At 51.6% G+C, this 19,013-nt stretch overlaps 1 protein-coding gene across 5 annotated transcripts in view; it reads left to right on the top strand.

Moving 5' to 3' along the window:
- The window catches only part of FAM120A (family with sequence similarity 120A), a 97,622-nt gene that overhangs the window by 30,963 nt on the left and 47,646 nt on the right, over nucleotides 1-19,013 (top strand). For 4 of the 5 annotated variants that reach the window (XM_045064963.1, XM_045064962.1, XM_045064961.1 and 1 more), the window contains exons 4-8: nucleotides 5,384-5,512; nucleotides 6,385-6,481; nucleotides 12,736-12,933; nucleotides 17,921-18,018; nucleotides 18,240-18,520. In XM_045064963.1, the coding sequence (XP_044920898.1) occupies nucleotides 5,384-5,512; nucleotides 6,385-6,481; nucleotides 12,736-12,933; nucleotides 17,921-18,018; nucleotides 18,240-18,520 (803 nt within the window). The remainder of the gene's footprint in view (nucleotides 1-5,383; nucleotides 5,513-6,384; nucleotides 6,482-12,735; nucleotides 12,934-17,920; nucleotides 18,019-18,239; nucleotides 18,521-19,013) is intronic. The other variant, XM_045064964.1, reaches the window with a different exon arrangement.

Genomic DNA, 19,013 nt, shown 5'->3' with positions numbered 1-19,013 from the left:
AGCCCCGCCTGGTCAGCGTCCCTTTGCGTGTGTGCACGTCCAAATGCGGTTTACCCGGCTTTTGACTGGCTGGTTCCCTGGGTGTGTGCGGGGGCTGAGTTTTCATGTTAAGGAACTGGTGTATGTAAATATGTTCAGCTAAATTGTGTGTCAGTATCCTGATGCTCTTTTCCTAAAGATGCAACATGTAAGATCTTTATAAAAAAGTTGGGTGGGGGGCCTGGGTGGCCACCTGGCCCAGTTGGTGAAGCATCTGCCTTTGGCTCAGGTCGTGATCCTGGGGTTCTGGGATTGAGTCCTACATCGGGCTCCCTGCTCGGAGGGAGCCTACTTCTCCCTCTGCCCCTTCCTCTGCTCGTGATCTCTCTCTCTCTAAAATAAATAAAATCTTAAAAAAAAAAAAAAAGGCAACACAGATGCACTTGCTGGGTGCTGTTCATGGGGCGGCAGGCATGAAACACTGTGGACGTGCCCCGGTTGTTGTCAGTGCCTGACAACTTAAATAGGCTTAAATAGGAGGGTACTGAAGTGAAGACAAATTCTCAGTGAGAATATCTGTTCTTTAAAAAGGAGGTAAAAAGTTATATAACATAAAAATGTGACCTATTGATTTGGAGATCACCCAATTTTTTGTCTTAAAAAGCCAACAACAATATTGAGAATGGAATTGATACCATTAGAGCTGGAACAGATCTGTTAGCAAGTGGAACGTGTGCCCGTGCTTTGACCTCATGGAAGAAACGACTTCCATGGGCACAGCCAGCTTCCCCTGACTTCCGTGGCTGTGCCACTGTGTCCATGTGGGACGCCCCCGGTCTGCGAGGCCAACGCTTCCCTGCATTTGTGGCTCACAGAATGCTCCCCGGCCAGGGCGTCATTGCTTCGAGAAGGGAGTTGCTGTTTCAGTAGAAACATTTTATTCCATCATGTGAACATTAAGATCCTGTCAAATTATCCTTTTTTGTGACACATTTTAGAAAGCTTTAGACTGGCCTTTGATGTAGTCTCCATACTGTCTGGGAGAGAATCTTGGAGTTTAGTGGCATCCTTTGCTGCTGTGGCATCATGGGTTTAACAGTTAAAATGTCATGTGGTAACTGCATTGTGCCATTTAAATTAATTTGTGGACAAGTCTTTAATTTTTGAAATGGAGCCAAGGTAAGGTAACAGAATCACGGAAGTAGTGGAATACTGGAACCTGGCAGCCGCAAGTTGATTCTATGGCAGGACCCTCGTTATTTCTCCTTCAGGGGTGGGATGAGATTGTCTCCTTGGGGAGACAGACGTGAACTTGTGTTGTGGCCCTTGAATTGCTAGGTATGGATGGGGAGGGGGCCTGAAAGAGTGGGAGCCTGTTGCTGCTTGTGGCGACTGGTGCTGGCTGCGCTGGGGCTTTCATGGACCTGGTCGCATCCCTGCAGATGGGTTCGTCCTGTGCTCACAGCACCGAGTTCATGACAGCTCCAGCAGTGGGTGCAGAAGAAAATACAAGGTAAAGGGTGTCCAGAGCGGCACATGGAACGGGATTATCGCAGCTGGCAAAATGTGGGGGGCACCTGCTGGGTTGTGGGTCTGAGGGGTCCCAGAGGGGAAGCCAGAGGGTACAGGAAGGGCCATCATGGGGGCCACCTGGCTGAGTGCCTTTCGCACCCACCACCTGCCCATGACCCACAGGAGACAGCAGCACATGGTCTTCAGTAGGAAGTGAGACCTTGGGGCAGGATGGGGTTCTGTGCTGATGGCCTCGTCTGAGGCTGTGCCTGCCAGCTCCCGCCAGGCTGTGTCTGTCTGCCACCAGTTGTCCTGTTTGCACACCGGGCTGCTGCACACACTGGGAGGTCCTCTCCACTCATAGATTTTGTCTTTTTGTTTGCAAAGTGTATAACTAACAATTACTGCAGTTGCTACAAAGTGCTCCGAAAAGGCAGATGATTGCAAACATTTGGTTTTTAATTAAACAGAATTTACTTTCTATCCTTGCAGACAAAAAGTACATTTTTCCAACTTTAACTTAGATCTATTGCAATTTAAGTTTTGGTTTTTCTCTTAATGTTAAGCTTTGGGCTAAAATAAAAGTACAACTGCTCAAAGAAAAGAAAAAAAGGAGAAGTAGGACTTCCAGAAAAATACTTTGAAGCCTCTCTCCAAGGAGCGAGTTTGAGTTGGGGTTTGAGTGTGACTTTGTTTTTTTGAGTGGACAGGGAGGGATTGCTGTAAGTTCCCTACAGTTGCTTCTGTGGCTGGGTGGGGGGGTGGGTGTTCCTGTGCTCCTCCAGAATGTTCGGGAGGATTTAGCGCTTTTTGAGGGACAGCATGTCATCATTTTGTACCAGCGGAGAGTTGGCAGAGAAACTCCTTTGTGTGGTGTGTGTGGAGGAGGGCCATGGGCCGTGTTGGAGGTAGCTGGAATCTTGAGGGATTGTTGGCTTTCTCTGCCAGATTGTCGCTCTCAGCTCTGTTTCCCAGACCATAGGAATACGCGATTCCTCCCCAGTGCAGCGCATGGCAAGGTTTTAAAGAAAGTACAAATTAAAAGTTGTCAAGAATGTCAGAAGTTTAATAAATTGGTTGTTTGCAGATATAGGCATATTTGAACGTACGAGGAATCTTTCTCATGAAAGGAATACTGTGGTAAATAGTTTTGAAACGTGTATAATCTTTTGCCAAATGTTTTGAGGTTATAACAGCGCCATCTGAGTTGTAGAAATTACTTTGTGTACTCTTTCTTCCTGAGTTAAAGCCTCTTGTGTGCACTGAGGCCCTTGGGATGTGCCTCGAGCTATGAGTGCGCTTAGGCTGCCCCCTGGACCTGGCCGCTGTCCCCGGTTTCTCACCGAGGTGGTTTGGGAAGCTTGATTCTGAATGAAGCTTCAAGGCCAGGGGCGGCTGGTGTGAGGAAGTCAGGGCCCTGGGGACTTGTGTGCCATTCGGGGATGGGGTTGGCGCTCAGGAGCCTTCACCGGTAGCGTCCGTTTCCTTCAAGGCTTGTTGAGCATGGCAGTCAGTGGGAGGGAAGCAGGGATGTCCACGGAACGAAAGTGACAGATGGCCGTTTTCACTCGAGGCGGGACAGACCCTGAGTGACTCCCCGTCATCGGCAGAGTCCCAGTGGCAGCGTGCGCACCCCAGGAGAGGTTCTCCCCCTGTTAGCTCCTCGCCCTGCGGGTCAGCCCTTTTCAAACTTGGCCATTTTATATCCTGTAGGTTCTGTTCTCACCATGTTGTCATCACTCTGTTCTGTATCTAAAGTCCTTGTACAACAGCCAGCCTTGCTAATATGGCGTGAAACCTCGAGGGCCTCGTAAGCTCTCAGGGAGCCAGGGGCACACCTGGTCAGCCAGGCCCACGCTGCTGAGGCCAGGAGTTGAGGCCCTGGACCCTCAGGCACGGCTGTCCCTGGCCCCGTCCCTGTCCCATGAGGACAGCGCAGGGTTTTTGTTCTGACTCTTCCCTCCTGGGCTGCCACCAGCTGGCCGCGCTCCTGCCCGGCCATGGGACCAGACGCCCCAGAAGGGGGAGCACAGATGGGACTTGAGTTCCTCCCAGACTGACTGGCACGTGCTGTTTGCCAGGCTTCATCCCCGTGGAACGTGTGCCCCCGTGGGCTTTTGTCTTCATGGGGGAGTTGGGTTTCTGGGCCTGAGCTTGGGATGTGTGCGCCTAGATGTGTGTGGCTCTCTAGAGGCCTCGTGATGGGGTATCCTTTCATGAGCACTAGTGACCGGCACACAGGGCCTGAGAACCGCGACTCAGACGTGAGGAATGGTGCTTCAAGGAAATCTGTTCCTGGGGCGCCTGGTTGGCTCAGTGGGTTAATAAGCCTCTGCTTCGGCTCAGGTCATGATCTCAGGGTCCTGGAATCGAGCTCTGCATCGGGCTGTCTGCTCAGCAAGGAGCCTGCTTCCCCTTTCTCTCTGCCTACTTCTCTGCCTACTTGTGATCTCTGTCAAATAAATAAATAAAATCTTAAAAAAAGAAAGAAAGAAAATCTGTTTCTTCTGTGAAAAGAGTGAATGTAGTCTACACATCTGAAAATCTTCTTGATGGTCAGTGTCTTAAAAGTGTCAGTGTCTGTTTTCTGGTGGGTCTTCCATGTCATATGCTCAGGCTTAGATTTTCTGATTTTCTTCGTTTTTCTCTGTCTTTGTGCACGTGTGTGCATGTCTTAAAACAACTCAGATTATGGGGCGCCTGGGTGGCTCAGTGGGTTGGGCCTCTGCATTCAGCTCGGGTCATGATCTTGGGGTCCTGGGATCAAGCCCCGCGTTGGGCTCTCTGCTCAGCAGAGGGCCTGCTTCTCCCCTCTCTCTGCCTGCCTCTCTGCCTACTTGTGCTCCTTCTTTCTCTGTCAAATAAATAAATTAAAAATCTTAAAAAAATAAACAAAAACCAACTCAGATTTATCTTGTAACGTTGTAAAAGCCACAGTCCTTCTGGAAGCTCTGGAAGTAGGTTTCCTGCCTCTTCCAGATTCGGGGGCCACTGCAGTCCGTGGCTTGTGACCCTTCCTCACTCCTCTTCTGTGAAGCCAGCTCCCCTGCTCCCCATCCACCCTGGAGGACCCTGAGGTGACACTGGGCCCACGTGGACAGTCACAGGGTGGCAGGCAGGAGCAGACAGCTCTGGAGGCAGAGGGCTTTTTGGGATCTGTGCCCTTTTTTCTTTGTGACCTTTGTGGCTATGTGGGAAATAAAGATTATTTTTTGCTATCATTTGACTTTTTTAATTGCTAAAAACAAACTTACTGCCTGATCCATTGTTGTTTCTAAGAGAAGAGCAAAACTCTAGTTACGGCTGAAATTATATCTTTTTTTCATAGTGTTTTAGTTTTTATTAAAGAGCATAAAACCTTTTTTTTTAAAAAGTCCGTTTACTTACCTTTTTTTGGAATCAGCTATTCTGGGACAATGAAATACTCCGACACTTACTCCATGTATCTTTCACTAGCCACGACCATCAGCATCTGCAGTCAGGGACCCATCTTTTCTTTCCATTCAGAGCTGACTTGGCTTTCTTGGCACTCTGGTGCCAGGGCTGCATCCACCTGTCATGGCCTTCTGTTGGCTGGCATAGGAAGAGTGGAAGTGTCTGCAGCCCGTGGCTTCTTATGCCATGTTTGCTGCTGTGGGGCATGGGGTTTGCGGTCCAGGACTGATGGTGAGCAGGCTGCAGACGTGTCAGAAGTGACGCAGGACTGCCAGGTGCTCCGTGACCTAGGTCAGTGGAAGTGGCTGAACTGTACTTAATACCCATGGGGAGCCAGGGCTTGAGCCCCAGCCCCAGAGTCTTGGGGCCAGGACCTACAGAGGGGTCATGATGGGGCATGCAGCTTCTGGGCCTTGCCCTTGGGACTCACCTACTGACCTGTGCACTTGTTTCTCAGGTCCGGGCCCACCAGCTAGTCCTGCCGCCATGCGATGTGGTGATCAAAGCTGTGGCCGACTACGTCCGCAATATCCAGGACCCCTCGGACTTGGATGCCGTAGCTAAAGACGTGTTCCAGCATTCTCAGGTACAGCGCAGGCTCGGAGCACTCTGCACAGTGGGGGTGGGGGTGGCAGGGGCCCGGCACCTGGCTCCCAGCCTCCCCTGCGGCTGCACCGGGAGGGCTTGAGGTGGATGCCTGGGAGGTCTTCACTCCTCCGTTCTCCATCATGATCGATAACGTTTCTCCTGAGAAGACAGACCTATCACGTGGGCCAAGTGGAATTGTGAATATGCCTTATCCATCCTTTCAGGTGATGGTCAGGGATTTCTTCTTCCTCTTTTTTTTTTTTGTAAAGTAGGGAATGTGAGCAGGTCGGGGTTAATAGAGGACATGGGGTTGGTGTGACCTCCCATGTCTCTCTGGAAAGCTGAAACCACTGTCCTGCTTGCTGGAGACAGGACAGAAAACTTCCCCAGGCAGCATCAGGGATGTGGCCCAGAGAAGGCTGGGATTCCTCGTGGGGACCAGTCGGTGTTACCCACGTGACTCTGAGAGGATTAGTGTCTGATGTGTTGGTTTTCCCGGAAGATAATTTTTTAAAATAAAGTTTGTTTGTTTATTTATTTATTAAAGATTTTATTTATTTATTTATTTGAGAGAGAGAGAGTGAGAGAGCATGAGGAGGGGGAGGGTCAGAGGGAGGAGCAGGCTGTCCGTTGAGCAGGGAGCCTGAAGCAGGGTTTGATCCCAGGACTCTGGGATCATGACCTGAGCCGAAGGCAATCACCCAACCAACTGAGCCATCCAGGCACCATTCCTGGAAGATTTTAATGTCATTCTAAACTCTTCTCTAACTTGAAAAGCTATAGATGATACATGTGCTGAATTGTGAAAGTATGTTCATGCACACGACCAGTGGCATGCAATTTACAAAGGTTTTCCTACGTTTATTTCAGTCTAGAACAGATGACAAAGTTATTCGATTTAAGAGAGCAATTGGATATTACTCAGCGACTAGTAAGCCTATGGCATTTCACCCAGCACATTACTTAGGTAAGTAAATCCAAGCCTCTGTGATGGACGCTGACCATGCAGTCACCAGAGAGATGAAAACGTGGGCCCAGTGGTCATGTAGTTTTATTCATCTGAAGTGAGGTTTCTGCAGCCGGCACGAGCATGTGGAGCCGTGCCTCCTGGGCAGACTTGCAGTAGCCCCTGAAAGGGATGAGAAGCAGGACAAACCGACCTTCTGGGAGTTGGGGGCGGGCCAGGGGATGTCCACGGGATGCTCTGTGGGGAGGCCTCTGGACCTGCAGACCCCTTTGTAAATCCAACTCAGAAAAGTGAATAGGTGTCTTCTCCTTTGCTACCTTTTTTTTTTTTTTTTTTTGTATTTTGTTTGCAAAAGACCAAATTTAACTCAGAGATTTGAAACTGGTGAATAAAAGTAATTATAAGCTGTTTGCTTGAAGCTTGTCTGGTGCTGTTCTCATGGGAGGCTGTGAAGCCCTGAGCCTACCTATGTGCTAGACTTCTCCCTGAGCCTGATCGCCTCTCTTTGTCCAGAGCCATAAAACTCAAGAGATCATGCTGCCCACTGTTGTTTCTGTTGCGTTTGCTTGCTTGTTCCTGGTGTGGTTAGAGAGCACCACTTTGTACTGGTTTCAGAAGGTTACTCCCAGCTTTGAAATGTCCCAGAGAGTCGTCCCTCACGTGGCATGTTCATCAGCTCACTCAGACGTAGAGCTGCAGTGTGTGTGGGGGACCCACAGGTCACAGAGGAGTGCTGGCTGCTGGTGGTGGTCTCTGTGGGTGCCCAGTGCCCAAGGAGGGCCGGGCTGCAGGCATGGTGGCTTCACTGTTCTGTCCATTGGGACCCACAGTTGGGGCTTCTGACAGGTTGGGGCTCACAGCTGGTACTCTGGTTCCCCACAGCCACGGTGCTGTTGAAAACTACTTGGCATGGGCAGTCTGTTCATGCTTGGGACAAATTCTGAGCCGTGCCCCTGCTTTCCCCACAGCTTGGTCCTGCAGCATCAGCCCTGTGTTGTCCAGGCCCTGCTGACTTCCCCCTGGGATGTGCCGGGCTATCTCCTATCTTAGGGCCTCAGCGCCCTGCAGCCAAGAGTGATTCCTGACCTCCTGTGCCTGGGATACTCCAGTTCCTGAGGTCCTGGCTTCGTTGTCACCTCTCTGAGGCCATCAGCCACCGGCCATCATGTGTCAGCACTTGGCTTTAATTCTCTGTACACTGCCTCCCACCCCTCCCCCAGGAATGTCAGGTCTGGGGCAACCAGGGCCCCACCTGCCACCTTCACCCTTGTGCCCCTATGGGAAAGTATTTGACTAAGTGACTTGATCCAGGAAAAGCTATTAAACTGGGGCTGTGAGATCTTGATTTGGGGTCACTGTACTGGACAGAGGGACATGTGGCAGGGCAGGTCAAGTTTGTTGCTTTATTTCTATGGCAGGGGCACCCAGGACACTGTCGAGACAGGTGACAGGCAAGGTCTGACACCGGGGGAGGACATCCTGACCCTATGGCCTCCAGCCTCAGACTTCCTGGTTATGGAGATGGGTGTATGTGACATGCCCCATGACCACTTGTCATAGGGCAGACACTGTCTTTGTTCTCGGAGTGTGGCTGGGAAAGGCAAGGAACAGCCTGTAGCCCCAGAGCCTGGCAGGAGCTCCCAGAAGGGCATCTTTGCTCCTTGTGTGTTTGAGGTGACACTTGGTCCTTGTGTGACATGGTAGTTGAAATAGTCACTGTAGTGTACTGGGGACTAGAAATTTGCTCAGGAGGAGGCAAGCAGGAAGGTCACGGTGGAAAGGGGCATGAGGCTGTGTTTGGCCCTGGTCTGAGCTGCTAACAGGGCTGGTAATACGTTGAAGAGATGAGATGGGCTTTACATGTACTTTTAAATTTCAGCTGTTGCCTTTTTTTTTTTTTTTTTTTTTAAGATTTTATTTAGGGGGGAGAGAGAGAACACACAAGCAGGGGGAGGGGCAGAGGGAGAAGCAGATTCCCTGCTGAGTATGAGCCTGATGGGAAGCTCGATCCCAGGATCCTGAGATTATGACCTGAGCCGAAGGCAGACACTCAACTGACCGAGCCACCCAGGCGCCCCTAAATTTGAGCTTCTTAAAATGTTGTAATGTTGTACAAAGTGGTCTTGTGTTCTTATGTTGTCAGACAACATATGAGGGAAGTATTTTACAGATGGAGGTGACACTCCTGGAATTTAGTTTCACCTCCTGTCTGTGGGTTTTGGGGAACGGTGGTGGGTTGGGGAAGAATTTGTGGTGTTTGGGGCAGTGTTTTTAAGCAGATCCATATGGGCGATAACTCCCGTGTGTTGCATTAAAGCCTTTTCTGCAGGGTCTCCTGGTGCTGCTGACTGTGGCGGAGACCTGAGCCATTGGGCACAGTTTGGGGTGCCTGGAAGTGCAGGCCGACAGCTGTGTGGCCTGGAATATGAGGTGACCTGGGTCAGAGTTTGGGTCAAGACTGGGAAGAAGGTGTATTTCAAGTTACAGATACACAATTTGGAGCCAGCAGAGAGATTCATGTAAAATTGCTTTCGTTATTTTCCTGACAAGTATAAAGAAACAGCTGAGTGTGGAGATGGTGGCCATCCCTCTTGCCTGTACGTGCTGTTCCGCTCCCACCATGGCGCTGAGCGGGCAATGGAGAGCCTAGAAGGAGCAAAGTGGAATTGGGGAGAGGCTTTCTTGGCATCCCACGTGAGAACCTGAGACACATTTTCTGTAAAAATGTTTTTGTGAGCAGTAGGTAGGTCGTAAGTGGTCTTTTCTGACTTTGGTCGGTTATGTTGCCTTCTGGGAAGATGCATTCAGCATTTGATAGCCAGGGTTGGAACATACTTTCTAGTTCATTAGAACTTGTCTTATGAATTGTTTTAGAAGCTGAAGTATGTGTAGTTTTAAAGGCATTTAAAGCATCGTATTAGCCCCTTGGAGCCTTTTGGGAGTAAAAATGGGGAGAGTTGACTCTAACCAGGGGTTTCTAAACCTGACTGGAGCTGAGGTTCTAGGTGGAACTGTTATCTCCGGGTCTTCCCTGGGCCTCAGGAATCTGTGTCTTCCAGAGGAGCGCCTTCCTGGCCTGGTTTGGGACTGGCCCTGGCGGGGCTGCTCTGTGGGTGCGTCTTCTGAGCCCTTGGGCCTCTGCGGCTCCGAGGGAGCCTCTGCTTCTCTCAGCAATGTGGAGGGTGTGGAAGTGACCTGCACACCCGTCTGCCCTTTTGCTCCGCGGCGCTGGGAGGCCTGGTCTGCACAGTGCATGGTCTTATTCAGGGTGAAGAATGGGTACCAGTCCCTCCTGTCTTTGCACAGTGGACCCCAGAAGTGACCTGTTTTGAGATGGGTTTTTTAAATCAGTTGCAGGTGAGATTAGTATTCACTGGGAAAGCATTTACTGCATCAGAAACACCATGTTGGGACTGGGGACCTAGAGACAGTTATAATTCTGTGCTTTCTGCCCCAGCACACAATGGCTCCCATGTCCGCAGAGTCCCAGTCTGAAGGGAGGCACACATAAGAAGGGGCAGAATGGAAAATTGTCAGCTGTGTGTGGCTCCCGGGTGCTGGAGGCCCACCTCAGGCCCATGAATGGAGACAGTAGGCTTGAGCTCACCCTGGTGTACTTGTAAAAAGCTGCCCAGGTGAAACCGAGGCCCAGTGACTCTGAAGGTGCATACTCTATCTTCTCGGCCTCTGCAGTGAGAAGTAGCCAAGCTCCAACAGCACGCTTGTCAGAACGGCCAGCATCCGGAATGCCGACACCACCGGCTGCTGACGAGGACCAGAGCAGCGGGGGCGTGCGGTCTTGGCTGTGGGGAGCCAGACCGGCGCTGCCGCTGCAGGAGACGGTGTGATGGTGTCTCAGAAAATACAGCACGCTCTTTCCCTGTGCTCCAGCAACCACGCTCCTCCGTGTTTACCCCGAGGAATTAAAAACTTACGTCCACACAGAACTCTGCTCGGGATGCTTACAGCAGCTTTATTCATCATTGCCAAAATGTGGAAGCGTCCAAGATGTCCTTCAGTGGGCGACGGACAAGTAAACTGCGGTCCATCCAGGCAATGACGTATTATTCAGTGCTTAAAAAAAAGGGTTATAAACTTATGAAGACCTCAAATACATTCAGTGAGAGAAGCCACTCTGCCAGGCCTCCATACTCTGTGATTCAAACTGCATGACATTCTGTTAAAAGCACAGCCATGGGGCCAGTGGAAAGTCAGCGGAGAGATGAATGTAGGCAGAGCATAGAGGATTTTTAGGTCCATGAAACTATTTTGTGTGACAATATAGTGGTGGATATGTGTCCTTACAAATTAGTCCAAACCCATAGAATGAGCACCGAGAGGAATCCTTTTGGAACTGTGGGCTCTCGTTCACAATTGTCATGTTGCAGAATTAGGCCATTGGTTGAACATGTATCTTACGAATGCAAGGGGTGTGCTTTCTGCGTAGGTTTTCTACAGACTTAAAACTGCTCAGAAAACAACATCTATTAGTTAAGAAACCCAGAAACCTTTCTGTGTCCATCCGGCCCATGCCAGCACCTGCCAGGTTCTGGACGGTGTGGCAGAGCAGACGTGTCGTCCTGGGCCTTGCACATGACTGAGACGTGGACTCGTACAGCTGGTGAGGGCAGATCCAGGAGGATGGGACACGGAGCTGGTACTGATTAAATCAGGACTTGATTCTGCCTGACTGAATTAATGTTTGAGCTGAGGCCTGAGGGTAGAGCAGGAGTTGAGCAAGGTGATGATGGGGAGGAAGTCTGTTCCACATGGAGGAGACCCCGAGGTGGCCGCTCTGGCCGTTGTAGGAGTGGGAGGGAGTGGCCGGAGACCAGGATGCAGGGGAGGGCAGGGTGCTGGTGCGGCTGTGGGCAGTGGCATCTGAGCACAGCCTGAGGCTTCAGATTTACTCTAGGGGCTCTGGAAGCTCACAGGATTTATAGTGTTAGAAGTTGTTACTTGGTAACTTTTGCACACCCAGGGCATGTGGAACATGACCAATAGCCTGTGTACAATTAGTGAAGCCAGCCTCAGTGGAACATGACCAGTAGCCCTCTCCACATCTCCCCCTCAGGTTTCCCTGCCCACCAGCTCCCTGAATTCTGTGTCAGTTGTCCCCTTTTCTTCATTGTGTCTGTACCCCAATGCTAAGTAGAGATGGAGATGTAGGCGGACTTCCCTCGGGGCTCGGTTGGAGAGAGGTGGAGGCAGGAGCGAGGTCAGGGTGGGAGACAGGAGCAGTGTGGCAGGAACGTCTGTCATCCAAGGTGAGGAGGGCACGTCTGTGGCTCCTGTGGCTGCATGGTCCTCAGCATGGTCCTCGGTGTAGGGAATCCGAGGAGAGACAGGTTTTTTTTTTTTTTCTAAGATTTTATTTATTTATTTGAGAAAGAGAGAGAGAGGTCACAGGTAGGCAGAGAGGCAGGCAGAGAGAGAGGAGGAAACAGGCTCCCCACTGAGCAGAGAGCCTGATACGGGCCTCGATCCCAGACTCTGAGATCATGACCTGATCCGAAGGCAGAGGCTTAACCCACTGAGCCACCCAGGCGCCCAGAAGAGACAGTTTTTAGCGCTGCAGCTGCTGTGGCCCATACAGGCACAGAAGAGGGTGGGATGGGGGCTGGTGGCAGCCTACTTCCGTGGCTTTCGTGAAGGGTAGGGCTTAAAGCAGGAGGGATTGACTGGGCTTGCACTGTCAGAAATAGGGGTCTGGAGGTGCCTGGCACACGTGGGGACTTTGGCAAGGCACTGAGAGAGCTTGGAGGGTTTCAGAACACACCGGGCCCCAGATCGTGTAGGCTGGGGAGGAGCCTGCAGGAACAGGCCGGTGAGCAGGTCGCCTGGGGATGGGAGCTGCTCCCAGGAAGCCAAGACCAGAGCGACAGCAACCGTAGGAAGGGGCCCCTGCGTGCCTGCATCCTCACTGGTACCCTTCTCCCAGACCGGGTCACAGGAGAGCATACTGGATTGCTGTCTCACCTGGAAGGAGGACCCTGTCACTGGCCTTCTGTACCCAGCTGTCGGGGCCAGGGCTCAGGAAGGTGTAGGTGTAAACTCGAGCAGGGACGAGGGTTGGTCCGTGTTCCTTGGTTCTGGGCTGTGGGCTGTGCTGGCAGGTGTCCCTTTCTGGTGACTAAAGGGGAGCCTGTGGCCACATAGCCTGTGTCACTCGTGTCACCAGACTGTCCTATCAATTGTTGCTGGGGTTTCTAGGTTAACAGGCTCTTTGGAAATACAGCTCTGCCTCCCCACAGGGTGCCTCCCAGCCTGTCAGGGCGTATCATCAGGTGTCACCCCGGAAATGGAGACACAGCCTGGGAGGAAGGACGCAGCTCCTGCGAAGCTGCTTCGGCTGACGGGACAGGGCCATCTCCAGGAGTGCAGGGTTGCCCACGTGGGACCCCGCGGGTGCAGAGGTTGCACAGCCTGCCCGGAGCAGAGGGTGATGACAGGTTCGTGGATGCCCGGCAAGCGAGCTCAAGTGAGGACCAGCACTGCTGTGCTGCTCTGTCCTGCTCTGACCGTGCTGGCTCCGCGGAAGCATGGCGGGACGGCCGCATGCTGCCCACAGCCTGCCTGCTACCACTCGGCTGCCCGCACCGGAGGCCCATCACCCTCCTCACCCTACGAGTTTGCCCCGGGCCGCAGTGTAGGTGCTGCGTCAGCCTGGCTGCTGCCCCTGCTCATGGTCTGCGGTATTCCCGCTGTTCGGCCGTAGAATGATAGCTTCTTACGGTTTTGGTCCAGATACTCCACATTATACTGCTGTTGCATGTTATTAGTAGGTTTTGGAAATTTGGCATTTTAAAGTGTACGTGGTGTTTGGCCTTACGGTTCCGCTTACTAAAGCCAGCATTTCCATGGTTTCTGTTTAAGCTTTTTTATTGTGGAAAACTCAATAAAACGGTCAGTATAGGGAGCAGTGCCACAAGCAGCAGTGTGCCCACAGAACAGGGTCAACAAACGGCAGTGTTTGTTTCACATCTTTCTTCGTTTAAAGAAAGACATTAGACTTTTTTGAGGTCCCATTTGTCCCCTCAAATAGGTCTGTGTTTTCTTACCTCATATGTGTGCAGTAATCAGTGGTGGTGTTTTCATTTTTCATGAGAGGCTGTGTTATACACATCATTCTGCCCTTGCTGGTTTTGGAGATGTGTCTGTGTGTCCGTCTGTTCCCATTTTTATCTCAAGCTGGTGCACATGGAAGTGATGTCAGGCCCCAGGGAGAAGCCACAGCGCTCTCACGTGGAACCTCATCTCCCTTCCTTCCGATTCCTGAGCGTCATCCTCAGGCTCGACATCTGTTCCCATGACCTTTCATTCAGATTTTTGTGAGTTTATTTTAGTCCTTGTACTATGAAGTGATACAGGCTGTCTGGTCTCATGGCTTTTTGAAAGGTCATCTTCTAAAAAAAAAACGTGAGCAGTCATTTTGGGGTAACTCGGCAGCCATTTGACAAGGTGTGTTTTTGCAAGATGACCAGCTCATGGTCAGATCTGTTGGCGGTTTCTCAGGGTGTGGTGACAGAAGGGCACGGCCACTTCAGTTGGCAGGGACTGTCCCTGCAGGTTGTGCATTTCTGAAATCCACGGGGGACAGAGACTGGTTTGTTGTGTTGGGCTCCCGAAGCCATGTGGGCAGCCTGGTGAGGCATTGATGCTCCTTCCTGCCCCCATCTCTGCCAGCCCGTGTGCGCAGCAGCCTTTGCTGCGGGACCCCACCATTCTAGCTTTGAGTGGGTGAGGGGGGAGTTGGACAGATTTGCATACAACTTGGACACACTCGTCACTTATCAGACTCCTGCTCTTGAAGACTCAGGTGCTTTGTGGGTTTGAGTGATGCCATGCCGTGAGGTCCACATGTGCTGCCCAGACCCCGGGGCAACAGGGCCTGGGGAGCAGCCCACTAGCTCCCGGCCATGCAATGCTGTCTGCCCACAGTCCCACGATCAGGAAGGCTGTCTTTGTCGCGGTGAACTGCCCCAGTTCCCGAGTTCTTACTCCTGCTGGCGTGAGTGTGCTTCCTGGGGGTCTGTGATTCGTTCAGGTACCTGCTTGCTTGATTCTCAGCCTTCCTTGCCTTTTGCCTGCCCATGCTTCTCTGTCCAGATGGTGGCTCCTGGCTCCTCTCAGGGGGCCTGACTGTGTGTCCCAGCTCTGGGAGCCCATGGGAGCTGGTGTTCTTGGAAAGCGACTGGGTTCAGTCCCTCAGAGCTGGCCAACTTCCACTCATCCTGCCTCTGCCCTCACGGTCCTTGGCCTGTGGCCTGCCTTTCGGAAGCTACTCATCTGGAAGACGATGGAAGCAAGTGACATAAAATTCTCCATGTGGCTTTCTGTCTTAACTTCTGTAGAATATCAGTGCTGAATAAATACATCCGTTTCAAGACGGTTAATGTCATTGGAAAATTTGATCTTTTTTGTAGGAATTCAAGATTAGTATTGGTGGTAGGGGATATTGAATTGTCAGAGCTGTTTATTGTGCTTGAAATCATGTATCCCTTGGCATTAGAGAATTTTAAGAGTTCATGATTTTGTCGTTTCTTTGGTTGGCCTAACGTCTCTTGCAGCGCCATGCCTGGTGGTCGATGAGTCTGTGCTAGGTGGGCCGGGCCACGGGTAGGCTGACTGGCTCTAAGCGGGCCTTCTTGGTCAACACCATCCTTCGTTAGCATGTGTCTTCTCTTGGCTTCAGGGAGCGGCTGAACAGCTCCACCGGGGCACAGGGGTGCAGGTGCAGCTCGCCCACAGCACTGCTTACTTAGTGTAGCTGTCAGGCCGCGTTGTGCGTGTGCTTTTCTCCTCGTGCACAAAGAAGTCTTTGAAAAATTTTTTAATTGTGGAAATATTTTTCATATAGTATTTAAACACTGTTTCCACTTGTCTGTCTCTGTCTGCATAGTCTGCTGACAGCCCTTCTCTCTTAGTAGAGTGTCTGCAAAAGAAGAGTGACAGGCTGGTGGTGTTAACCTCCACGCACGAGCTGGGGTTGGTCCCGAGAAAGATGGCCTTGTCACAGGGCACCCTGTGCTCTGCGTACTGGCTGGGGGGTGCTGTCAACCAGAACTCCTGCACAGGGATGCACACCACATCCCAAGGCAGGCCTGGCTCACCGGGCCGTCCGACAGCCTTCCCAGAAGTGTAGACAGATTAATTCACTTACTGGACCAGGTTCTGATAGATTAGCAGGTAGCTTTGTAGGTTCTTGAAGGTTTGTTTGAGGTCAGTGATTATAATGTGATCTTAGAAACTGTCTTTACTTTGGGAATCTTTGCTTTTAAGTTATAGTTTATTTTTGTTTTTAAGGAAAGTTTGTGCTTTTCAGGAAGTTGGTAGCACGTAATGGCCAAAAATAGAGACAAAAGGATCCCCTTCCCTGGACTGCTGGGAATTGGCATGGCCGACTTTCTGTGTAGTTACTCAGAAGTTACGTGGGTCGGGTCAGCCACAAGAGGTTGTAAACTGCGCTTCTCACGGTGATTAAATTGTAGCGTTAGAGCTTGAATGGAGTTCATGGTGTTCTGGCCATGATTCAGAATCTCCTGAGAAGGCACACAACCAGTGTCTTGTGACTCACACTTGGAGGTTCCAATCCCCTGGGTCAGAGCTGTTTGATCAGGAATGTTCCCCTATGTTTGCATGTGCATACATGTGTGTGTGTATGGGGGGGTGTTTATGTGTGTGTGTGGTAAACGTGTGCAGGTATATTTGGGGTGAATGCACACATGTGTGCAGTAGACACGTGCACATGTATGGGTGAGTGCACGTTTGTGGTGAACATGCATGTGCGACTGTGTACATGTGTGTAGTGGGTGTGCACATGGGTGTGGTGAGCATGTTTGTGGGGTGAGTGGCGAATGTAGTGAACACGTGTGTGCGCGCATGTATGTGTGGGCAGTGTGCGTGCATGTGCATGTGAGTGCATGTTTGTGTGGGGTGAGCGTGTGAGTGCATGTGCACATGTGCTGGCGTCATCATTCCCAGCTACTTCTCCCACAGTTGTGGAAGTTGTGCCCCCGGCTTCTTGGTGCTGGCTGTGTGCCGGGCACTTGGAGATGGGCTTGTGCAGCGGGCTGTGGCTTCCAGGCACATGGGTCCTCTTGGGTGGGGAGAAGTGAGCTGTGGCCCTTCTCTCCCTGCTCCACCAGGACTGGGTGGCTCTTGGAGCTCAGGTTATATACCAGTGGGAGTTTTCTTTCAGAGAATGAGAGGGAGGGTTTGGGTTTGGGGAGGCTTTATTATTATTATTTTTAATTTAAATGTGTTTATCTTGGCAGGTTGGTGGGGTGAGAGGTGGTAGTCTGTGGGCTCCTTGTTTGGCTTGGAGTTGCCCAGATTCTAAAGTTGGAGGAACACCCTTCCTGGTAAAGGATGTTGGCTTTCAGGGGTGTCTAGGCTTGGTTTTGTTCACTCTCTAAAAGAAGCCTAAGGAGGAGATCGTGTAGCTTGTGGCCCCCAGGTCTGCTGTCTGTTCCCACCATTTGGGTGGTGGGACGGTGGGAACATTTGGGGCTCAGGTACCCAAATGTGGGTGTGCACATGGTGTGCACATGGTGTGCCTGACCTCACAGGCACCCCGTACCTGACTGTCCAATGGAGGAGCAAAGCTGCAAAGGGTCTTGTTCACATTTTTATTGCATTAATAACTAGTTCATGGTGTTTGGACGTGTTCTGATGTTGAGGTCACAGTCCTTAGTACCACCTGTCAGTCACCACATGTTGTGCCAGGTGATGGCACTGAGGTCTTGGGCGTGCAAGTGTGCAGGTCTGTGGGCTGAGCTGATGGCTGTGCGTCCCGACTTAGTACCTAGCCCGGTCCTGACGTGTGTCCACAGCTGCTTCTCCACACACTTCTGTTCTGGCTGCTCTGGCTCCCATTAGCACGGGGCAGCAGAGCAAGCACAGTGTGCGTCAGAGCAGGCTTAGGGAGTCATGTTCTCAGAGCACAGAGAGCCAGGTGACTGGCCCCGGAACACACATTGGTACACGCTGCCCCATCACGGTTTTGTTTAGCAGTGGGAAACTGAAAGGTTCTGGCAGCAACTTCCACACTTCACTGTTTCTACTTAATAGCCAAGAACTGAGTTTTAGTCTCAGTACGCAGATCCCTTGCCTCACTTACATGAGGGGAAGTGTCTGTCCCTGCTTTGTCCCTACATCACAGTCTTAGGGCTTTGAGAAGCTGACAGGGGCAGAGAGAGAGAGAGGGTGGCCCAGATGCCTAGAAGTTTAAAATCCTAGCCCCAGTGTATAAAGCTGATCACCATAAAATGTACTGTTTTTTCATGTGAAACATGAATTTTTGAAGGTAGGGATCAGTGGTGTGTTGTCACCTGAGGGGGGACAGGGCAGATGGGGGCATGTGCTGGCCACTGTGGTGTCCTGGGGCATGTCCTCTGCTAACCAGTATACCGCTTTCTTTCCTTGTCAACGAAACAGCCAGACCAAATCCGTTCGGAATGCCTGGGATCGTGCCACCGTATGTCCCCCCCCAGATGCTCAACATTCCACAGACCCCTCTGCAAGCCAAGCCTGTGGTAAGACCCTCCCCCACCTCCTGCAGCGGGTCTCCCTGCCTGGTTGGGAGGGTGGGGGGATGCATACATCAGATTTTAGCAAAAGCTAAAATAATTTCTTAAGCTGTTGAGCTGATATGTGAAGCAGGTGCCCGTGTTCCTTGAGTTAAAAACAGGCAGCACTGACGGGAGCTGAGCCTATAGGCCTTGAGTGCATGCATAACACCTGCCCTCTGTTTCAGGCCCCACAGGTGCCCAGCCCGGGTGCCGCGGGCCAGGGTCCACACCCGTACAGCCTCGCTGAGCCGGCCCTCACTTTGGAAACGAGTGGAAAGAGTCTGACTGAGCACAGCACCTACAGCAACATTCCTCACGAAGGAAAGCATACCCCGCTGTATGAACGGTCGTCCCCAATCCACCCAGCTCCAGGTGGCAGCCCCAACCACGTGGACTCAGCGTACTTTCCAGGGTCTTCTACGTCGTCGTCTTCCGACAACGATGAGGGCAGTGGAGCAGCTGCAAAGTGAGTGGGGGGCGGTGTAACTGGCACTTCCATATTTGTATTGGCGACGCGAGGCCCATCAGGTATCTCGGTCCCCTGGGAAGCTGCCTTCTGTCCTCCCGCGGCTGAGGGTTGTGTGCAGAGGTGTCATTTGTTGTAGGAAGGGGACCGTCACTGTGCACAGACTAGGGCTTCTTGGAAATGGAGGTGTGGAGGTTAGACGCCTGCTCGGGGCTTCCCAGGCTGAAAATCTGCACTGTTCCAGCTTTGCCCTTTGGCCACTCCTCTGCTGGGGTAGAGTTTTGGTGTCTGTGACCCTTAGATGTGGTGAAGTTACCTGGTCAAGTGCTGCCGACCCTTACTGTCCCCTGGGCTGGGAGACCCCAGTCCCACCCTTGGAAAGCATTTTAAGTTAGACGCTGGTGGCTTTCCATTTTGGCTCCTGGATTGAGGGAAACTCTGGATCTCCTCCTCTCCTGAATTGAATCTGGCAAGTCACATCTCAGCTCAGCAG

Source organism: Mustela putorius, unplaced genomic scaffold, assembly GCF_011764305.1.
Source record: "Mustela putorius furo isolate JIRA1106 unplaced genomic scaffold, ASM1176430v1.1 tig00003854_pilon_pilon_pilon, whole genome shotgun sequence".
Classification (NCBI taxonomy): Eukaryota; Metazoa; Chordata; class Mammalia; order Carnivora; family Mustelidae; genus Mustela; species Mustela putorius.
The sequence above is the reverse complement of the archived record's forward strand: the minus strand, read 5'-3'. Positions and strand labels throughout refer to the sequence as shown.